Raw genomic sequence first — 22,487 nt, forward strand, 5'->3', positions numbered from 1 at the left:
CCCTTTTGTTTATTACTTGTGACCTGTGGCACAATTTTGCATAAATATGATACTCTTCTCTCTGCAGCAATCACAATCATTGGCCTCTAATCTTCAGTAGAAAGCAGTTTAGCACACACTTGTCCGTTTCCTCTACCAGCTCTAAACAGAAACTCCCACAGAGTAACCAGTGTCATATCGTGTCAGTCGAGCTGTCAGATGTTACAGTTTTGTTTGATATGATTTGACGGACAGTTATATTAAATACGGCATGTCGTGTCTCAACATGTCATTTCCAAATAATGCATCAGCGGAGGGACACTAGACAGGCTAATATACTCAACATCAAACCCCTCATATGGTTATAATCCATTCATGAAGTCAAATGTCCTGACCGGACATCAGTTGCGCCTTTTGATCCTATTACTGAATCCTATTTATCCGTGGCAGCATGTCATCTCTGTCGTAGATTATGAAGCAATTGTGCTAGCTGTGTCAGTTAGGTAGTTAGTGCTGCTGATGTTGTCTCATTTCCTGTTCCAGTGGTCAAATGAGCTGATGATATTATAAAATCTGCTACTATTTCTAATTGCAGTATTAGTTTTATACGTACCTATTAAGTAGTACAAGCTGATTTTGCGGATTTTTTGCTAAACTTCTTAATCTGAGTGTTTAGCAGCATGTTTCTATGTGGTTACTGTGGTGTTGGAAGGTGGTTGCTAACTCAAATTAGCACACCCTAAGGTCCTGGGTGTGTTTCATTCTGTAGTGGTCATCTCTCTGTGGACTATTTCTTTCAAAGACTTTACTGAGTTCCTGAGGGTTGAAAGGCATGTCTATCATCATTATTTTTTCCCTTTCCTGTGCCCGGCAAAGACATGCCTTGTGCTGTTTGGATCACAGTATCTATGATATTCTGGTCACTAGATCAAATCCTGCACTTGGAGGTACACATTCCTGGAGATTTTAACTCCAACTCTAATTTAACATGCCTGAACCAGCTAGTCAATATCTTCAGGGTTACTCAAAACATCCAGTAAGGTTTATTGGAGAATTTTGGATTTAGACTCTGAAACGTGGCTCTCCAGGAGGCTAAACAAGCTAATCAAGGTCTTCAGGGTTACTTGAAACGTCCAGGTAGGTTTATTGGAGAAGGTTGTACTGTAGATAGACTCTGTAAGGTGGCTCTCTGGGAGCAAGATTGGGCACCCCAGATCTTACTCTTCAAAGTAAGTCTATGGGATTTCCCCCCCTCTATTTTATTGGACACATGGTGAAATCAAAAGTGTGATCACTAAGAAAAGTAATAGCACACCACACCTCATTTATAAGCAGTAACACAAGTTACATATATATGTACAAAAGTGAAATACTTTGGATTAGTAATTTGTTCACATCCTTCTCAGTATTGCAAGCAACCTGCTGTTATGTCTTGTCTTCTAGTTCACTTTATTTTCTTCATCATTTCACCTTGACATTCTTCATTATGTAAATGAATGTCCAAATCTTCTGATATAATTACATAGTCAGTAATTGGTTCATTGTCTTTCCCAGGTGCAAGAGTGGTTGTGTCTGAACTGTCAAATGCAGAGGGCGTTGGGGATGGATATGGAGACGCCACGTTCGAAAAGCCAGCAGCAGATCCACTCACCGTCCCAGCCCAGCAAACCACTACCCCAACCTGTATCCCAGCCTACGGCACCCCCACAGACCCAGCCCCAACCCCAACCTCAATCTCAACCTCAACCTCAACTTCAACCTCAACCTCAACCTCAACCTCAACCTCAACCCCAACCTCAACCTCAACCTCAACCCCAACACCAACCCCAACACCAACCTCAACCTCAGTCCCAGCCTCCCTCAGAAGCTAAGAAATTGACCTTTCCTCAAGCTACCCCTCAAAGCAAACCTCCTGCTCCTGGCGCTGTTCCTCTACCAGGCATGGCCAAAGCCCCATCCCAGCCTGACCTCTCCCGGTCAGGGCCCGGATTCCAGCCTCAGGCCCCGCGACAGGACCAGACTCGCAGCGCCGGAAGTTCCCCATCCCGCCAACCTCCTCCACCAGAACAGCCCTTCGGGAAACTCTTCGGTTTCGGCGCTTCGCTTTTGAACCAGGCCAGTAGTTTGATATCAGTGGATCCGGTGCAAACCACACCGCCGGCCCAACCACCTTCCTCCCCCAAGCCCCCGCAGAAGCAGCCGGGACCCCCCGGGCCTGGGCCTGGTCCAGGTCCTGCAGCAGGTGTTAAACCTGCAGCCCAGCCAGTTCCATCACGGCAGGAAGTTTCTGCAAAGCCCAAAGTGTCCTGTCCACTGTGTAAGACTGAGCTAAACATTGGAGATCCAGCCAAGACCCCGAACTACAACGTCTGCACCCAGTGCCACACCCAAGTCTGCAACATGTGCGGCTTCAACCCCACGCCTCACCTGACCGAGGTAAGATGAGCTTTTTTTTTTTTTTTTATCTGGGCGATTGTGTACTTTTGTAAGGTTTAAAATGTTAGGTCCTTGGTATCAACTTGCAGCATCCAAGTATTTGATGACGTTGTTGCATCAGTTAAGTTTCATTTGTTTTCTCAGTTATTGTTGTTTGACAGGTGTCCAGAGTTGTTCTTTGGCAGATTTTTGTCTGACCGGTTTTAGTATTATTTAAGTCCACATTGACACTCCTACTATGAATAACCAAGATAACTCTTTACCTTAGGCTAAATTTCATCACATAGTGAACATTCTGAGGGATGTAGGAACTTTTTTGTCATGTTGAATGGTTTTTGGAAAGCGTATATGACAGCTTTGTGGTAGTTTTATTGGGGTCACACTAGCCTATAGTTCCTGCTGCTGTAATAGGTTTTTCTTTTTTGAGACTAATCGATTTACAGATATTGTGTGGCCAAGGGTTAGTTTAGAAAATGATATGGAGGCGTATTATGATACGGTTTTCAGTTTTCAAAGATCATTGATTGCATAATATGATATTGTACATAGTGTCATATTAATATGGTAATATGTTATTTGAAGGGGTAGCTTTTATCTGTAACGTTGCATATTGATTTTTACAAAAAAGGTCTTACTATATATAATATTTTATAGACATGTTTGACACTTTGACATGTTTGACATGTTCACTTGAGGTCAATTCGGAGCAGTAATCTGTTCTTAGGATAAGTGAGCCTTAGTGGCCGTTTCAAAATATATTTGAAAAGTAGCCAGATTTAGAAAAATGTCTTAACCTTTAAGCTACCGAAGAACTGTTGAAGTGAGTCTATAGACAAAAACGTTTTCTTTTTTATGCAAGCCTTCTTGATTGAATGGGAATCTATTGATTATCACAAATGGCATTTTGCATTTGAATGCAGAGATTCTGGTCAGAGTATATGATGTATTCATATTTTAAGGATTTCAGATATATGAAATGCATTTTTTTTTTTTAAATAATGAAATTATAAGTTTATATTTTTGACCTGTACCTCCACTGAGGTTTACTGATATAATTTCCTCCGATGCTGATTGTTGCAAAGGTTGTTCGCAACAACGGCAATGCATCTCTGAAAATTGAAGGCAGATATTTTTCATTACATTATTGATATCTGTATGAGGATATACATCATATTGAGAGAGTCTTTCCAGACCTTCATCTGTTTTCTTTTCTCTTTCAGTCTGTGAGGAGCGACCTTAGTCAGAGTATTTCTGAAAACTCTTTCACATTTGTATCACCTGTCCTGATATCTTTGAAGTCGTTCATTACTGTCGAGCTAAAAGCCATCAAATGGCTCACTGCCCCTCAGGTCAACAGACCGTGAGCGCACAGATGGTTTCATTTCCTTCCAATAAAGTAACGATCCTCATGCAAATTGTTCTCATTGATCGCTTTTAGGCTACTTAATTCAGAGGCCAGCTAAGTTGACCCTGCCCTGTTAGCTGTGCTGGAAAGTTCTGTCATGACAGAAAGAAAAGCTGGGAGTGTTTTACACCTAGACAGCATAAGGATAAATATGCAAATCAGGCCTGATTGAATGATGGCAGTAATAACAAGCTTTCAGGGAAGTGTTGCATTGTTTTATGAGCTCACTCAGTCTTTACATAGACACAGCTGTGAAGTCATTGCTGGATAATCTTAAGAGAATACCATCGGTTGTCTTTCCCATGATTTTAAGAGGAAATAAATGGTTACATTTAACATGAAAGGGCATGTGCCACCTATCTTACTTTAGAGTTTGGATTTACTGTTGACTTTAAAGGATGTTGGCAGCAGTTTCTTGTTGTTTGTCTTAGCTTGTGTCTCATCTGACCTTTTCTGCTGACTAGTTTGACCCCTTGTGGCACTGATGCTCGTGTTAAGGCTAATATTAGAGGTTTACCTGATGTTACTCTGTCCTTTTATGTTCTACGCTCTTGTATTCATGGATCGTGCAGCTAAATCTTTGAACATATTCCTGCCATGCTGAAAAACACTGCTTAAACCAGCCTTTTCCAGGTCTCTTAGCCTGGCCAAGCTTGTTTTTAGGTGGTCTAGTTGGTCAACCAGCTTGTTTTCCAGCTTAAACATGCCTGAAACCTCTGAAAAACCATCAAAACAGACCAGGGTCAGCACTTAAAGTTTTTGTCTTGTTTAACTTACTTTACATATATCTTTTTTTTCTTAAAGGGATACTTCACCTCTGGAAAGATGAATGTGTATTTAAAATGGGAAATTATTTTTGAATTTGGAGCTTTCTAGACTGAGAAAAGCCAGAAAATGTATTTTTGGCTTATGTGGATGAAAGACAACAACTCCCAGAATGCACTTGCTTCGCTGCCCTAGGAGACCACTCCCAAGCCACGCCTCCCGGTAAGAGAGCTCAGCAGTTAAACAACAAGGATTAGCTACTAGTGAGTCTCCCCGGGATTTCGAGATCGCCCAAAATGTCCGGGGTTCGGCTTTTGCGTTCTACAGTCGCCATTCATTATGTTTACTGTGGCGAGCAGGACGAGGCTGAGGGGCGCGGGAGAACGGCGCGAGGCCGGTGGCGTGATCACCGATGAGCAGGTCGCGCTGCAGTCAAAGACGCACTGGTCTCGTATCTCTCACGGAGGAGCGGGAATTTTCTTAGCAATGTTAAAACGCACATCAACCGATCACTTGTTTAGCGTTCATGTAAACACTACATTCAGATTCACCAATCGGAATGAATTCAGTTAGATTGAAACAAAGGTGTGCATGTAAACAATGAATGGCGACTGAAGAAAGCAAAAGCCGAATCCCGGACATTTTGGACGATCTCGACGGCCGGACATGTCCGGGAAAAAGAGGATGGTAACCGCTACTACTCAGCTTTCTCCTACTACTTAGCTTTCTCCACAGAACAAGAGCCTGCTAGCTTAGCTTCCAAAGAAAGACGGCTGACACTATTGTGTACATTCTGTGAGTGAGATCCCACCGTCTATGGGCGGGTTGAAAACATGCGGGACAGCCCCTACTACTACCCCTAGACTGTAGTCTTTAGCCTCTGGCCAAAAAATCCTCCGATGACGCAAAATGACGATTTTTGCGTCATCTGAGGATTTTTTTCAGACAAAAAATACATAAATCTCTCGTCTCAGGGGGATATGAGGGTGGAAAGCACGGTAATTCGAAAATACTACAGGTTTTCTACTAATACAAAGCTTAATGCTAAATCCTGAAGTATCCCTTTAATCAAGATACATTTATTGAAGGAAAATGAACATGTCTGATTTTCAAAAAAAAAAAAAAAATTTTTTAACAAAATTAAAGTATAATTTTTTTTTCGAATTTATGCTTAAAACAAGAAAAAATATCTGCCAATGGGTAAGAAAAATAATCTTTTCCCTTTGAATCAGAATTTTTCTTAGACCACTGACAGTTTTTTTTCTTGTTTGAAGCATTTTTCAGAAAACAATCTTTGTCATTTTGCTCAAGTAAGTTTATCTTGATTTTTACAGTTTTAGATGTTCGTAGATAATTACTGAGTAAGAAAATCTTTTTCTTTTCAGTACAGCTAACCATTTTAGGCTTGTTTAAGAGTCCCCACCTCCACACACACACACACACACACACACACACACACACACACACACACACACACACACACACACACACACACACACACACACACACACACACACACACACACACACACACACACACACACACACACACACACACACACACACACACACACACACACACACACACACTAGACTGATGCTGTAACATTTATGGAGTGAATAACTTTAGTCTGAAACATAGTGAGCTGCCTACACAGAAAACATTTTAAGGCATAGATCTATTCTGATGCGAAGGCTGTGCCAAATACACACAGAATAAATCATTGTTTAAATCAATATTTTCGTCTAGTTCTTTAGCAAAAAACATCTAAACATCCCTAAAACAAGATCAATTGACTTGAGAAACAAAACAACATTAGATAAGACTTGTTTAGTACTTGGAAAAGGGACAAAAATACTGAAATCCAAGGCATTTAATTGCCATCCAAGATGGCAGATGTAGATAAAAAGCTCATTTTAAGTTAGAATACACAAATATTAGGTGAAACAGTCCATTTTAAGTATTTTTTATGAGCTAATGAGCTAATAATTTTAAGTAAGACTGCATACATTTGTTTAAAATACCACTTTTTTTTGCTAGTTAAGGATCTTTTAGTAACAAATAAACAGCGATTTTTGAAATATCTCTTCAAACACGTGTGATGAAGCCTCTAGAGGCCCCTTGCAAAACCCTCGTCATATTTGCCACATATTTATTTATATCAGCCAGCGAAAACTAGGTCTGAATAATATAGGAACAGCATGTGGCCTAGATGGCAGAAACACAATTAGGGTGACAGACACTGACTGCAACTGCAACACAACAAATATACCCTAAATAAAACACCATAATTGGCATATAACTTATTTTAAAGTGTAATAAACTGACATAAAATCTGCTGCACTTTTATTATCTTTGCCATGATTCAGATTTGTGTAGTGCTGCCAAAAATATATTTTTACTAATTTATATCTGAGATGATGTCACCTCACTGAATTAAACATGCACGATGAGCTCATGTGGCAACATTAGCCAGCTACCGTTTAAAAGATTTATTGTTCTGTGTTGCATACTTTCACATACTTCTAAAAAAAATGTTTAAGCATGCAGTGTAAACTTTGCAGTATGAAGAAAGAACATGGAACACAGCAATGATTACTCAAATTAGTAATTGAATCATCTTTTGAACAAATTTACAGTAAATGACTCTTATGGGCTCTCCATGCCAGATAAATATTATAATCTTCTTTTATCCATAAGTGGCAATTGGCTGATTTTTTTTTTGCGATCCGGTGAGTTTGAGCTTAGATTGAGTTTGCCGTTTCACAGTCATCTTCAGAGCAAAACAACTGCATGGGGAAAAGTGTTGTGTATTTTTAAATCACAGACCTAGATATTCATAATGCATAATTTATCCTCACGCCGTAGACCCTGCTCCATATTCATTTGGTTGAGATGCCGTTTTAAGATGTGTGACTGTGCACGTATGCGTGTTTGTTTGGATGTGCTATCATGTGGAGACAAGAGAAAGAAAGCAGACATACTTGTTCCATGAATCGTGAAATTCCACTGCAGTTTGTAAAATTTTTTGGGCGGCATTCTGTATTATGTCAGAAATAAAAGGTTGAATCAATGTTACATAGCCTGCCAAGAACATGTCATATTTTACTCCCAAAAGGTGATTTACCAAAAATACCAAAAGAAAAAAATTAATAAAATTTAATACTTTAGAAATGTAATACTGTAAGGCTTTTTTTTCTTTTTTTCTGAACCATTATTTTCATGACAATTAAGTATATTATTCCCCGAATCACAATTATTGTAATGTGGAAAAATAGCTAATTATTAAAATTAAAATATTTATATAAAAATAAATTGTTTTAAATACATGATAAACATATTATAAATATTGAATATAATATTAAACAATATTACATATAAAAATAATTGTATTAGAGTAATTTTTTTTAAATTTCACATTGCAAAAAAAAAAATCGAATTTGTCTTGACATATAAGAAGTTTTTGTACAGTTAAAACATCCTGCAAATTTCATAGCTAAAATGTCCTCCTCATTACAAACAATGCATTTATGACTGCCTCCAGAGCAAGAAATCGACGAATAGTTTTACATCATCACACCTTAGGCTCCGCCCACTGGCATTGAGTCGCTCAACTGCTGACATTTGCTGCACTGGATGTAAGTGTAGCATTGCATAAAAAGCAAATAGAACCTATTATAATCAGTGGCGCTGTCTACACTGGATACAGTATACAGATGTGTGTTCAGTTTCTGACGTACTCCACACACTTGAGTCTGCCGACAACAGGACAAATGGAAGAGTGAAGGAATGTCAGAAACTAGTGGATGGTTTATTTTAATGGCTTCCCGGATCGCGTCGGAGGATTATATGTTTGTTTGGAGCATTTTGTTTTGTAAAAGAGGCACAGTGTAATGGAGTTCGCAAATAAACTTTTGTTGAAAGATGTACTGGACACAAACCATAAGCAAATGATGTCATAATGCTTTGAAATGGCGGTTTTATATGTATAATGGCCGCATACTGACAAGCCTTAAAGGAGCCGCCCCTTAAAAACAGATCATTTCAGACGGAGGGTCAGAATGAAGGTTGAAAATAATAGTTTTCCAAATATATTTGTTGTTGTTTGTGTGTGTGTGTGTGTGTGTGTGTGTGTATGTGTGTGCGTGTGTGCATCTCAAGGAATATTAAAATAAAATAAAAAAGTCCATGTCATGACCTTTTTTAATCTTCATGTAGAGAATGAAGCTTATTTTATGCAAAATATTATTTATTTTCTTCTTTATTTTGAAGTGAAATGTGACATGTTTTTGTGACCCAAACGCTCAATTTCCATATATTTTTTCCTTTCTGTATATCGTAGAATAAGATTGGTACCCTTAGCCTATCTCTTGTTGATTTGATAGCCCGTTGTCAGTGTCCTTTATTTCTTCTAGAGCTGAATGTGTTTGTGTGTGTGTGTGTGTGTGTGTGTATGTGTGTGTGTATCGTTTCTCTTCAGCGTTTGATTGTGATAGCCATGTTTCGCTTCAATTGTGTTCTGAAATTCTCATTCCAGACCTTTCCTTCAAACATGACGCTAACATCTCTCCATTATTACCAATTCCAGCCTGTAGTGCTTTACTTCAGGAATTTTGTGGTCTGAAACATCAAGTGGCTTTTCACTGTGCTCTGCGGATACCGTCTGTGCCGGCAGTATGAGATCACTCGATTATTCGGAGAAACCATGAGTCAGTCTGAGCTTTTAGCTGCTCATAAATTCATACGGCACTGATCTGAACAGCTGCATATAAGCGCTCCGGATGCTGCACTGCAACAAGGATGGTTAAAGTAGCTCTAAAATACAATGCAGTGAAGGATTGTGTCTACTTCCAGTTTAAATAAGATGTGCTGGTGGGTGGGTGTTGTAGTAGTAGTAGTAGTAGTAATGATAAAAATGAATCCAGGCATCTCCCATCATGGCTAGTTGTTGTGATTCATCAGCTTGCTGTGAGCTTGAGTTCTTACTCATGATGAAGGAGGGAGGAAAGTGAAGCTCATGTCATTTTGGGATGTTATCATTTATTTTACACTGTGCTCAGTGTTTGAAGTGGGGGAAAATGGTGTCTGAACGAATTGTGTTTGCATATATAATGTTCACTATAATAATATATATATTTTGGCATTGAAACTGTTTTGTTTTGAGTCTTAAAAGAGGGACTATATACATTAAAGTTGAAATCTTAGCACATCAAATTTAAGATTAATAACATTTGTGACTATCTGTATTTTCATATTTCTATAGACCTGATGTACATTTCAGCATTAGCTTTCTGCATATCCTCATGCTCATATGAATACCAAAAGGAATGTATGTGATCTTTATCCACATAAAGTTAAAGCTCTTTCTCTTAGTAAATCCTCAAGAAGCTTACAGTATGAAAGGTTTGGATTTAGATATTTGTATTACATTGAGTGGCTGGACTTGTACATGCTGTGTATGTTAAACAGGTTTTGTTAGAAGCCTTTATTGAGAGAGTTGTCATTCAGAAGTGTTTCATATTAATAAACATATCAGAGTCAAATTTCATCTGACAAAATGAAGAAATTGTATTTAGCAATTTATATATATATATATATATATACATACCCCCAAAAATTATTTACTTATGTAAGTATGTTATTTTGGGCGGATTTATTAAAATCTTGGTGGGAAATGTTTAATAGTTTTGTAAATAATGACACGCAATTGCAAAAATTCTTAATGCACCAAAAATAGCTTTTGTTTTTTTGTCATGCAAAATATTATTTCTATATTTTTCTCTGACATGCAGAGAAATATGGCCCAGGCATGCTTTTATAAAAAAAAAAAAACTGTGTAAGAAAACATTGAGCTGTTGCATTGTGTGACTGTGTATACTCATATATCTGATTACAACCTCCTAAAGACCTTCATCTTCTATATGTATGTGTGTGTGTATATGTCAAAGTGTGAGTGAACTACTGAGTAAAAAATAAAAGGTATGGCCTATCAATAATTCAGAAAGGGAGAGCACATTATAAATAGTGCATGATATGAGAGGCAGAGAGAAAGTTTGAATCCATGTGTCAAACAAGGCCTGTGAGAGAGTCAGCGTGTGTGTGTGTGTGTGTGTGTGTGTGTGCTTGCATCCAGGGGATATGATGTTTCACCTATGTCAGGGATTTTCATTTAAAACACATGGCCAGTGTCATCAGATTTGATGTGTTGCTTTTTTTAAGCATGTCACATTAGTGGAATGTATATGATATATGGCCCAGTATAAGAATCAAGGTTACATTGTTCACAGAAAATAATGGCTGCTGTTTAGAAAACTAACAACATATATTTTTATATACTTTCTAAAAAAAAAATCCAGCACAAGAAGCCATTCACCAAAACAGATTCAAAATAGATGTCTTCCCAGTGGATTTAAGTGAGATGTCAGTGTGCAAATATGAGCTTGTAGTCCTGAGAGTGTTTTACAGATAGGCAGTGAAGATTTCATCCGACATTATACAAACCAACTAAGAATTGCACCAGAAAAATATGATTCTATAACATGTCCAGACTCAGAGCTAAATTCATAGATTGAAGCAGTCAGAAAGATAGATTTAAGATATTATAATTGTATAAGTAGTAATTTAGCAGATGCATTTAAATAATTTAAAGCTTCTTACGTTAGCTTATTACATTGACAATCCCCTGGTTTAGTTGCTTGAGCGCATATACGCCCGATAGCGTATGGATCAACATTTGTGGGTTCAAACCTGCTGCAACCTTTTGATTACCAGCCCATATTTTTACCATTAAGTTAAAGATGTGAACCTTCTGTCTTCCGTTATTCACAGAACAGCAGTCCTGCCCCCCATTGGTTGAGCCAGAATTTGACATGTCGGACTGCTAGTAAGTCTCTGTACAATAAACTTGGCTAGGACTCCTCTGAGAAAGAATTTTAACATCAAAAAGTGACATTCTTGACCTTTAAATAAAGTGTAGATCAATAAAATATCCCCCAAACCCTTCTTCTTCTCTCATCTGCTGTGTTTCCGCAGTAAATCTCCCTCAGAAGAGCTTAGCTAGTGTGTGAAACTCTGACAGACAGCTCGTCATGTGCGGCGCATATTAATGAGTCTGGTTGAATTTAATCCTAATCCAAAGCAACTGGACTTGTTGTACTTGAGTGGCGGAATCCCCATCATTTAAACCCCGCAATGATGTGACATCATGAGATGTGCAGTCATAATCTCTCGTATAATAACCGCCGGAGATTTCACACCAATTTGCACCTCATGGAGTCGACTCCCTCAGGGAATCGTGACTCTCAAGACGCCCCGGATATTTTGAGCCTAACATTCTCAAGAAGGACGCCTGGTTGCTGTGCTTCTCTCGTTTTGCAGTGTCGTAGCTAAGCACACAAAATGGCAGGTCTTTTAATCTTAAATGATTCTGATCACTCTAGTATATCTAAAGATGAATGGTATCTAACAGCTGGTGATAATAAAACCAGAGTGTCTTAAGTGCTCAGTCAGCAAAATACACTTGAACTGGATAATTTGCTTTAAAAAAAAAAGAAAGAAATTTCAGTGTTTTCTAGATGTCTAAGGGAAACTCTTTTGTGCTTTAAAAGTGCCATTTAATAGAATTCTCTAGCTCTTTTCACTGGCTCTTTTCTCATTACAGTTGTACTTTTATTTTACATTACAATTTTTTCCACTCTCTCTGTGATCCTTATTAAACAGGCTGTTTTTGTTGCTTTACCTTAAAGAATTCTTTATGTAAATGACATCTTTGGACAAACTCTTATAATACCATAGTGTACAATCCTCCCTGTGTCAAGTTGATGAAAAAAAGCGCTGATATGTAAATATAGGTGGTCACGTGACATCATAACCATGAAGGTTTTTTAAATAGGGATCTTTGCTTTGCTTTGTAATAAGTCAATATGGTCCAATGTTGATTTGGAGCCCACTGAACTTCATTTTATGGATAAAAACAGTTGAAACAGTCTTGAAAATACAATCTTTTGTGTTCCACGGAATGTGCTTATTAGATAAATGCGCTCATAAGAACAGATGAGTGCTCTCAGATCTCTGTCTTATCGTGTTGGAGACACATTTAATGCAAATTAGAAATCTTTATGATTAGGATGTCACAACCCTGAGCTCATTAAAATATGACCCTGTGCATGTTCAGTTTTCAGCAACTTGGCCGGGATGGTATTATGCATTTCACATGCAAAAATGTAACCAATCAAAACAGACATCATTTGGTACTGTACGTTTAATCATAATGTTCAGAGAGAGAGAGGGGGTGGAAAATAATCATGAAAAACGAAATTTTAACCACTTTGGTGCAAACATGATGTCTAAGGTTGGCCATTTAAGTTAATTGCGGCAATATTATAAGGCTCCCTGTGAACATGAGTCTGCAACACCGAGGCCAAATCTGCCACTCCAGCATGAAGTCTCTCTCACCCTTGCTGTTTTACATATACAGGCCTCTTTACGTCATTTCTGCCCCTTAACCAGGCTTTAAAAAAAAATCTTCATTTACCCTGCAGCGTTGGGCCTGTGTTAACATCTATATGGACAAATGTGGGAGAGTTTTGTGTGTGCATTGGCCTGTTTCTGTGAATTGCTCTTCAGGTATTGCTGTGTAGTTTCAGCAAAGGTAGTGCAAGTGGTATTTTAGTATGCTGTAAGCATGATAGCTTTTAGCTACATGACAGTTTGTTGCTGCTAATTTGTTGCTTTTGGTCCCTCAAAACTGTCCTTTGGCATGATAGCTGACTCAGGGACAATGCATGCATGTATGTGTATGTTTCAGCGTACTGTGCCATACTGGTCTATGGCGTTCTTACAAGCCATGACGCTCCCATTTGGCATGGATCAGTTGTTGCATTGCAGGAGAGCCAACTCGGACCAGATGGCCCCTGTGCGAGTGTAAGCCAGGCAAAATATCACAGGGTGCAACACCAGACATACGTAATACACATTACAAATATACTCACAGACCTGCACATATTTATACATACCTGTTTGTAGCTGGAGAGATTTGTGTCCGTTTTCTGATACCCTTTTGTAAGCAAGAGGATGAAAGTATGTAGAGTGATTGGATCGGCCCTCGGGGCTTGCAAACTTGATAAGTGACCTCAGGGGATCCAATAGGATTAGCTGAGTACAACACAAGAGAAGAGAATTGAATAGAATGGTGATTTGTAGTGTCACTGCTCACATTGATTTGGCTCGTTGACTGGATGGTAGCTTGATAACTTCCTGCGTTCCATTTATTTTTGTCAGTAGGAGCACTTTATAATAAGTTTTATGATTAAACAGCAGTGGTTGGAAGGCAGCATAAATTCAGGAATTTAAATAAATGCATCTTATTTTTCTCCTTCAGAATTTTCTGCAATGAATTGCTCTGTTTTCTTACGCAACCATAGAGAGTGCTGCAGTGATGATGTATTTTTGTAGGCCAACCCGTAAGTTCGCATCACCCTGGTTCCCTCGACAAAAACCCAAAAGGATTTTTCCATTGGCTTCGGATTATTGCAGAAAATAAGCTCTGTGACCAACAAAAGTTCATGATTCTGATGAGTTTCCCTGTTCGGCTGATGAGGTTTAATGTCCCTGACAGCCTCTCTAGTCCCATTTAGCCACTTGTTAGCGACTGCCTTTTTCAAGACAAGTAAAAGCTTGAATAAAATCACATTACTGTTGTATTTTATGTTGTAGAGTAAAATGTGAAAATATCTTGAGCTTGTGTTCACCACAGACTTTATTTCAGGCATTTAACAAAAAACCCCATTCAAAAAACCCATTGACTTCGAGACGATGGAACCAGAAGTGCTGAAATGCTAACTCGTTTCTGGGTTTTGGCCTACAAAAATATGTCATCCCTGCAGCACTCTAATTCAGTCTTTATGAGCGTAGACTTAGAAATCTTCCTTTGACTTGCATTGTTAGAATGCTTGATGGTTAAAGCTAACAATATTTACATACTTGATTGCAATTGGTTCTTTTTTTGCATATATTTGCATATTTAATATGATTGATGATCTTTTGTATCCCTTTTTCTGCAGAACTCAGAAAGCTGGCCAGATTTCCTCAGAATTGGAGCACTTTTGAAATATTTTGGCTAGTTTCATTTTATTTCAGCCAGAATATGATGAATATACTGTAGTACTCTCAGCCAAGCTTACTTAAAAGTAAAGTGCAGAAAATTCAAAGAAAGCCTGCAGATTTTGTCTGGACCTCTCTATCACTTTCTATCCATTTTTCCTCTCCATCTATACATTTCCTAACTATCATTTTACGTCAATCTTTAAAACTATTATTTTTCTACCTTGAGAGCAATATAATTCAGTCACATTATATTAGTTAGGTGATGTGTGTCATTCTTTTCAATATTAAAATTGTTCCTGTCCCAGCTTAATATGCAGAGATAACTAAAAGTCACGATTTCACAAGAACTGCTGGTCAGTCAAGCATTATATAATATATAAGAGTTATGAAGTGCTACCCAATCTATGATTAATATGTCAAGTCTGGCTGTTGGATTTGACATGGATCCATTTGCAAAGTTTAATTAAATGTAATTATAATCAACATTTATGCAGGCATATGTTCTAATAGTGAGCAAATCCGTTAAATAAGTGCAACGGATTAGATGTATTCATCAAAATAATAAACAGATGACTGTTAAAGGCCAAAACATGGAAATGCATAAACCCACATACTGAGTGATCAGGATTTTCAGTGACTCTAACAAGATGTTGCATCTGACAGGTGGGCGATTGCATAATGAGAACGAGGTGTGAGCGGAAACCATGGAAGCCTCACAATAAAACTGGGGTGATTGTGTGTTGAGGTTTCAGAATAGCAGGAACATAATACAAAAAAAGTGGCATTTGCATACTTTTTGACTCAAGTTTTGGCATCTTGTGATTATTTTAGCTGATTAACCAACAGATTCTCGCCGTCTCTGTCAAAATGGTTTTTCATTTTCCATTTTGTGTGCTGCACTCTTCCTACTTGTAGAGACAGTATCCTTCTGCCCCAGTGTCTGGCTCTCTCTCTGTCACTCTCTTTCTCCTGGGAGGCTACTTGTTTGTTGACATGTTGATTGAATTGGTAACAACTCTTGGCAGAGCGGGTCGAGATGATGTTTCGGCACTGCACTGGCCCCGCACCTGTGTGGCTGCTCTTTCAGTGCTAATCATGGCCGGCTGGTGGTGTGTGTGTGTGTGTGTGTGTGTGTGTGTGTTTGCCCTAGGGTCGAAAATTTACTTTTTGCCAGAGCTTCCAACAGCAGATGAGTGGACAAAATTTTCAGGCCATTACACACTGGATTTTTATCTGTATGAAATTGGAACCATTTTCGTTCTCCACTTTCTTTTCTGTACTTAATTGTTTTATTGTTTTGAGCATGCCATTCCTTTTTAAATTAAAGAAATTACATTCAAAAGTTCAAAAGTTTGAGGTCAGTGAGTTTCTTTTTTTTTTATGTTTGAAAGACATCTCTTATTTGATCAGAAAAAAACAGTATAAACCGTAATATTGTGAAATATTATTACAATAACCATTTTGTATTTGATTCAAATGTATTCCTGTGATGGCAAAGCATCATTACTCCAGGCTTCAGTGTCACATGATCCTTCAGAAATCATTCTAATATGCTGATTTGATGCTCAAGATACAATTTTTGATGAAAAGAAAGTTCAGAATTTATTTAAAATAGAAATCTTTTGTAACATTATACTGTACATGTACTATTTAATTTTGGTCAATTTAATGCATCCTTTCTAAATAAAAGTATGAAGTATATATATATTTAAAAACATTGTTAAAACCAACAGGACTGTTGCCTAAATTCATGAAGATTTTCTGTGTTTGGCTATAAACTTTAGACTTTATTTATACTTTATTACTTTGCGTTTAAATTTTTAAAAAATTTTTTTTTATGTTTACTATATTTATACATTGACTTACATCCTACAGGACCACCACTTAAATTCATAGAAATATATCTTTATCCATTTGAAATTGCAGTTATTTAGCTAGTTTATATCTTTAAATTTGTGGCAAAAAGTGCAGGTCATTGTGTCACTTGTCTGAAGAACGTGAAGACTTAATGTGATTTTGTTCCTCATTTTCATTTTGGTGGCTTAATGTGAGACATTTTCTGTATTCTGTACATGTAGTTCTGGAGTAAAAATCTTTTAGGCTGGAATTAATTAACTAGGCCCTACATGACTTTCAAAATCTGAACAGATTTGACAACTATAGGCATCATGCACGTGCCGAATTTGTAAATGGTTACAGACGAAAACTTTTTTAAATGCATTCACAAAGGCCTATTAACTAGCTTAAATAGCTTGATTTAGGACAGCCGTAGATCAGTGAAACAACGGGGAGTCTATTGGAGGCAGCACTGGTTTATCGTATCTTTACGTTACATCACTGTTAGCAAATCATGCTAACACGTTTCATCAAGCTCTGTTGTTCCCAATTCCCATTCAAGGAGCATGATATGTGGGTTAGCGCTAAGACTGCTTCTAAACCTCCGCAATCCTGGTTTATCTTCACTACGATCCTGGTTTATCCTCACTACGATTCTGTCAGATCCACAGCAGCCATGCTTTCCCTCACGATGCCCACAGAACATGAATGTTGCAGTGATGATGCTTTCAGCTGTTTTTCAAGAACTGAGGTTTTCGTATAAGCCACAGATATAAAAAAAAAAACACACACACTAATGGTCAAAAGTTTTGAATAATTCAGATTAATTGATCAAATTAGAGGTGTACCAGTCGACCGGCTTTTGATTGGAGCTGACCGTTTTTTGCTTCAAACACAAGATCGGCGATTGGCTGTTTTTTTGTTTGTTAGTTTCTGGCCAATCTCTTTTCCAGACTTGACAACAAACTGCATTCCAATAATTTACAAAAGTTTCTTTTGTGTGGAAATATTACGAAGTCTGTAAACAAGACGTTAACACAGTCCAGAGACTGGAAACGCTGAATATGAACATAAAGATAAAAGCAGAGTACAGAAGTGCCAGCAGAGGAAATATTGTACCAATTGTTATGAGGTTGAACCCAATCGCAGACAGTTTGCAGGACACACAAGGTTTATTATATACAAATAAAAGGGAAAACAAAGCCCACGAGGGGGCAAAACAAGACTAGACAGGACAAGGAGTGACTAATCTAGACTGTGACTTGACATAACTTGACTACAAACAAATAGCGAATACAGAAACAGAACTTTCTCTTGATGACACTCTTGACAGGGTACTCACAGGAATGAGCAAAGTCTCACAATGAAGGATAGCAGATAACATGTAACACCATAGCAGGTTTAACAATGAACCGACACAGGACAGCAAACACAAGGGGATTAAATAGGGAGAAACTAATGAAGACAGCAGGTGACAGATGAAACAATAATGACTAACCAAGGGTAACAAGGGGGCGGGGTTACATGACGAGACAACGCAAGCACATGGCCAAACAAATGGCCATGTGCTGCACATGAAAACAAGGGCCTGTCATGATTCTGCCGCAAGACGAGAGAAAACCAAGAACAAGATGGTAGAATCATGACACCAATAGGGCAAATAAACAACAAATAAATTTGCTTAATCAAAGAAAAAAAAAAATCGGCAACTGGTATCGGAATCGGCCCATTTGTGAAAATGGACAAACTGAATCGGCCATGAAAAATCATGATCATGCATCCTTAGTTAAAATTAATCTCCACCCTACATTTTTTTCCGTCTAGTTGAATATCGTACCCAATCTCACGGCAATTCGTACGTATTTTACGAGGTGGCTAATTTGTACGAATTTATACGACCCACCCGTACAAATTCGTAAGATTTTTGCTAAATCATACATATTTTACGAGTTGCCCAATTTGTATGAATTCGTATGTATGACCTACCCCTGACCCTGCCCCTAAACCTACACATCACTGAGGTTTAGACAAATCGTACGAATTCGTACGACTTTGCCACCTCGTACGAATTCGTACGAATTGGTCGTGAGATTGCGTTGGAATATCCTGTTTGTACGGAGCCCTGCACTTGACGTGCAGGAAAAAAAATAGTTGGTTAAATCATGTGTACGATTTACTATTTCGTTTCCTCGATTTACTAATTGTTCCCTCGATTTATAAATCATGCGCACGATATAGCAAATCAAGGGAATGAAATAGTAAATCTTGCGTACGATTTTTAAATTTAGGGAAAGACTTAGTAAATCGTGCGCACGATTTAGCCTACAATTTTTTTGTAAGTTTGACTCTGAAATATGTCAGATTTCTAAAATAACATTGGTTGCAAAAGCCATTTCATGCTAACTCTAAGATTCCCTTATTTATTTATGGGCACACAGAGATTCGTTTAGCACGTACACCACTCGCACATTCACACATGACGGCATCCTTACTGACCATCGGGTTTTTGCTGTGTAATCTCATTTGCAGTTACATTTCTCTATATCTGCCTGTTCAGTCACTGTGGCGACTCAATTATTTGAAGCATTTCAGGCCTCATGTCAGAAGCGCTGTGATTTCGTGGGCTGGTAGAGTAACAGCCTGTCTAAAGGTTGTTTATTAGAGTAGCACTGCTTCACAAAATGTGATTAAGTGAGGCCAACTGAAAGGCAGAAGGCAATGAAGTAAATATACACTGGACATAAAGGGAACAATAACTTTGTACAGTGAAGAATAGATGTTGAGGTCACCGTAAAATCAAGTCTGGAATTTGATCGCTGCAAAACCAGGGGTTCTTGAAACTGATGGTATTTGGAGCTCAAGCCGAGTGATTGTGTCTGCTGGAGTCTTGCTGCGGACTGCAAATTTGTGAATGCGCTTTTGGCAAGAAAGAACCCCACCTCCGCTTTGTGATTAAAGAGCTTGATTCTGCAAGGCAGGCCGATAAAATATTGATAGGGAGGTTCAGCGGCGCTCGTCCCTAAATCGTTAACATTTAACGAGTTTATCACTGCTTTCGATATGAGATCCTTGATCAAGTCACCCAATTTCTCCCGAATGGAGGCGGGATATGTCACTTCAGATTACCGTCTTCCCTTTTGTTCTTTCTGCTGAGTTATTCTGGGAATTCTGTGGCACCAGTGTAGCGGTAAACAGTCCTGAAAGCTTAGAAATCCAAGTTTTAGGCCTGGTTTCACAGACAGGGCTTAGATTAAGCCAGGACAATTAGGACGTTTTAGTAGCTTTTATAGACATGTTATCATGTGACACTGAAGACTGGAGTAATGATGCTGAAAATTCAGCTTTGATCACAGGAATAAATTACATTTTAAATATATATTATTGTAATAATATTTCACAGTAGGCTATTACTGTTTTTACTGTATTTTTGATTGAATAAAAATCCAGTCTTGGTACATATATGTTTGTTTAAATAAATAGGAACTGCTTATATATATATATATATATATATATATATATATATATATATATATATATACATATATATATATATATATATATATATATATATATATATATATATATATAATTTTTTTCCCAGTGTGAGTTAAAAATAGACATTTATTAATTAATTTATTAACATTAATGTATAATGAAAAAACATGAGTTAACAGAACAATAGTATATTTGAAAATTAACATTAACCTTGTTGTAAAGTGTAACCAAATCTTTACGATTCTCAAATTGTCTCTCGCACAGTAAAAGTCACACAGTTCACCTGGTTTTAGTTTTGAGCTAAAATGACACAGGAATTATTTAAATTCTCTTTATTTTGAACGCCGTTAGCATGTTATGCTAAAACTAGCAAACATGGCCTCTGAATTTTTTGTGAGTTCTGAATCCGTGAGTGTCGGCAGAGGTCAAAAACCATTTGTCTCCGGACTAGATTGCTGTTGTGTTATGCAGACGGCTCTATTCATCAGACTAATGCTTCTGAAGGGGTCGATGCCTGTCTCAGACTGGATACGTTTTACACAGATGAATCTGACCGCAGAATTTCCATCTCGTCCGGCCTCCTTCCTGTGTGCGATAGCCCTGATTGGCTGGCCTGCGTTGATTGATTGATTTAATTGGTCTCCTCTCACAGGTGCTAGAAAAGATGTGACTCAGTGGACAGGAAGGTTCATAATTAAATGACGGCATTGTTCTTCTTTTATAGCCTTAATCATGTAGGCCAGGGCACTTCAGTCTTTAAAAGTCAGCTAATGTTGGACACTTTATGATCTAGCCAAGTTAATTTATCTTTTTTTGTATCTAGACTTCTAGACTTGCCTATCTGTCTTTTCACTGTGAACGAGCCACAAAAGGCCTTATTTTTCGGCCATTAACTATTACTATATATTAAAGGGGCAGTAAGCGATTTCTGAGAAACGCTGTTGATATTTCAAATCACCAAAACAAACACGCCCCTACCCAAAAGGATCACACCCTTACCTTGATAGCTCCGCCCCCAAATTCACAAACACGCTATGCAACACAGGCACCTCCCCCCTAATGAGTGTATACACTGCCGATTGGCTACAAGTGCGTTTTGGTGCTCGGGCTGATCCACTTTCAACAGCGTTTCTCAGAAATCGCTTACTGCACCTTTAACTTAGTTCTATTTGTATTTATTAATAATACAGTAATTTTGTGCCAAAAAAATCTTGGAAATAATTTGTAGTTTTTATCCTATTGTTTACTATATTGATTTTTGCTTCGTAAGTGTCATTGAGGGTTTTGGTTCTTTTGCTGTTATAGGCTGTAAGGACCTTTGAAATAATTGAAATCATTTGGTGAAGTGATATGGAACTGTAATGCGGTCAAGAACTGCCTGGAACTACTTTAGCCGTGCGTTTCCTTGAAAATAATTGCACACCTTAGAATGTTCTTCAACCAATCAGATTCAAGCATTCAACAGCCCCTTGGTATAAGTTCAAATATGGAACTCACTTTAGGCACAGGGACATTGCCATCATGGAGGAAAAAATCCAAACTGTTCTCTTGAATGTCTTTGTACGGTGTTGCAAAAAGATTTGTCTTCACTTGATTAAGGAGTCTAGCCAAACCCATTAATTAAAAAGGGTCTCCACTTTTAGCTCAGAGACACACATAGACACAGTGTTGCGTCAATATATTCAGATGAACAGTCAAATGAATGCTCTTCTGACTCATAATGTCTTCCTGAATTAAGTCTTGCCTGAGCTGATTGGCTGATGTAAATCTACTCGAAAGTGATTGGTCATTTCAAAATATCCCCCAGTCACATTGGCTCCCATCTCCCAGCCAGCCCTGCATATCTCCTCATCAGGCCTGGAGAGCAGTGAAGGAAGAAATGAGAGATGGATGCTGAGACATGATGAGATGATAGTGAGGGATGAAGAAATGGGAGGAGAGGAAAATGAGATGTGCCAAGTGAGGAAACAGGATATCTGCAGAAATCTAGACTCATGACTCTGCACTCTTCAGGTTTGGCCAGAATAGTTGAGGGAAATCTGTATTTTTGAGTATCTCTCATAGTTATTAGTTATTACTATTTGCCTCACTTTGTTTTAAAAAGTGAACATTTGGATGAGTAGGAGGATACAGATGTTCTGGTTTAATTTATTCATATTAATTAGTTATTGCACAAATAATTTAATTTATTCTATGTTTTTTATAGTCTATGTGCTGTATTATTCCAGAGATCAGATCTATTGCAGAGTATTTGCTATAACTGACATGTACAAATTAGCGTTGCATTAGAAGTCTTTTAAAATAACTATTTCACCAGCACATTGATTTGCTTCGTGTACATAAAACTGAGTTCTTGTTATACAGTAATCGGAGGACGCAATCATTCTTGCAGAACAATTTAAGTGCTTAAATGAACTTGTGACATTTAATTTGACAAATTCATTCCATCTGCCGCCATCAGTCCCAG

At 37.9% G+C, this 22,487-nt stretch overlaps 1 protein-coding gene across 2 annotated transcripts in view; it reads left to right on the top strand.

Annotated features, from left to right (window-relative positions):
- The window catches only part of bsnb (bassoon (presynaptic cytomatrix protein) b), a 94,781-nt gene that overhangs the window by 34,012 nt on the left and 38,282 nt on the right, over positions 1-22,487 (top strand). For both annotated transcript variants that reach the window (XM_082155717.1, XM_082155718.1), the window contains exon 3: positions 1,534-2,415. In XM_082155717.1, the coding sequence (XP_082011843.1) occupies positions 1,534-2,415 (882 nt within the window). The remainder of the gene's footprint in view (positions 1-1,533; positions 2,416-22,487) is intronic.

The sequence above is a fragment of the Leuciscus leuciscus genome (assembly GCF_965113295.1).
Source record: "Leuciscus leuciscus genome assembly, chromosome: 23".
Taxonomy (NCBI): Eukaryota; Metazoa; Chordata; class Actinopteri; order Cypriniformes; family Leuciscidae; genus Leuciscus; species Leuciscus leuciscus.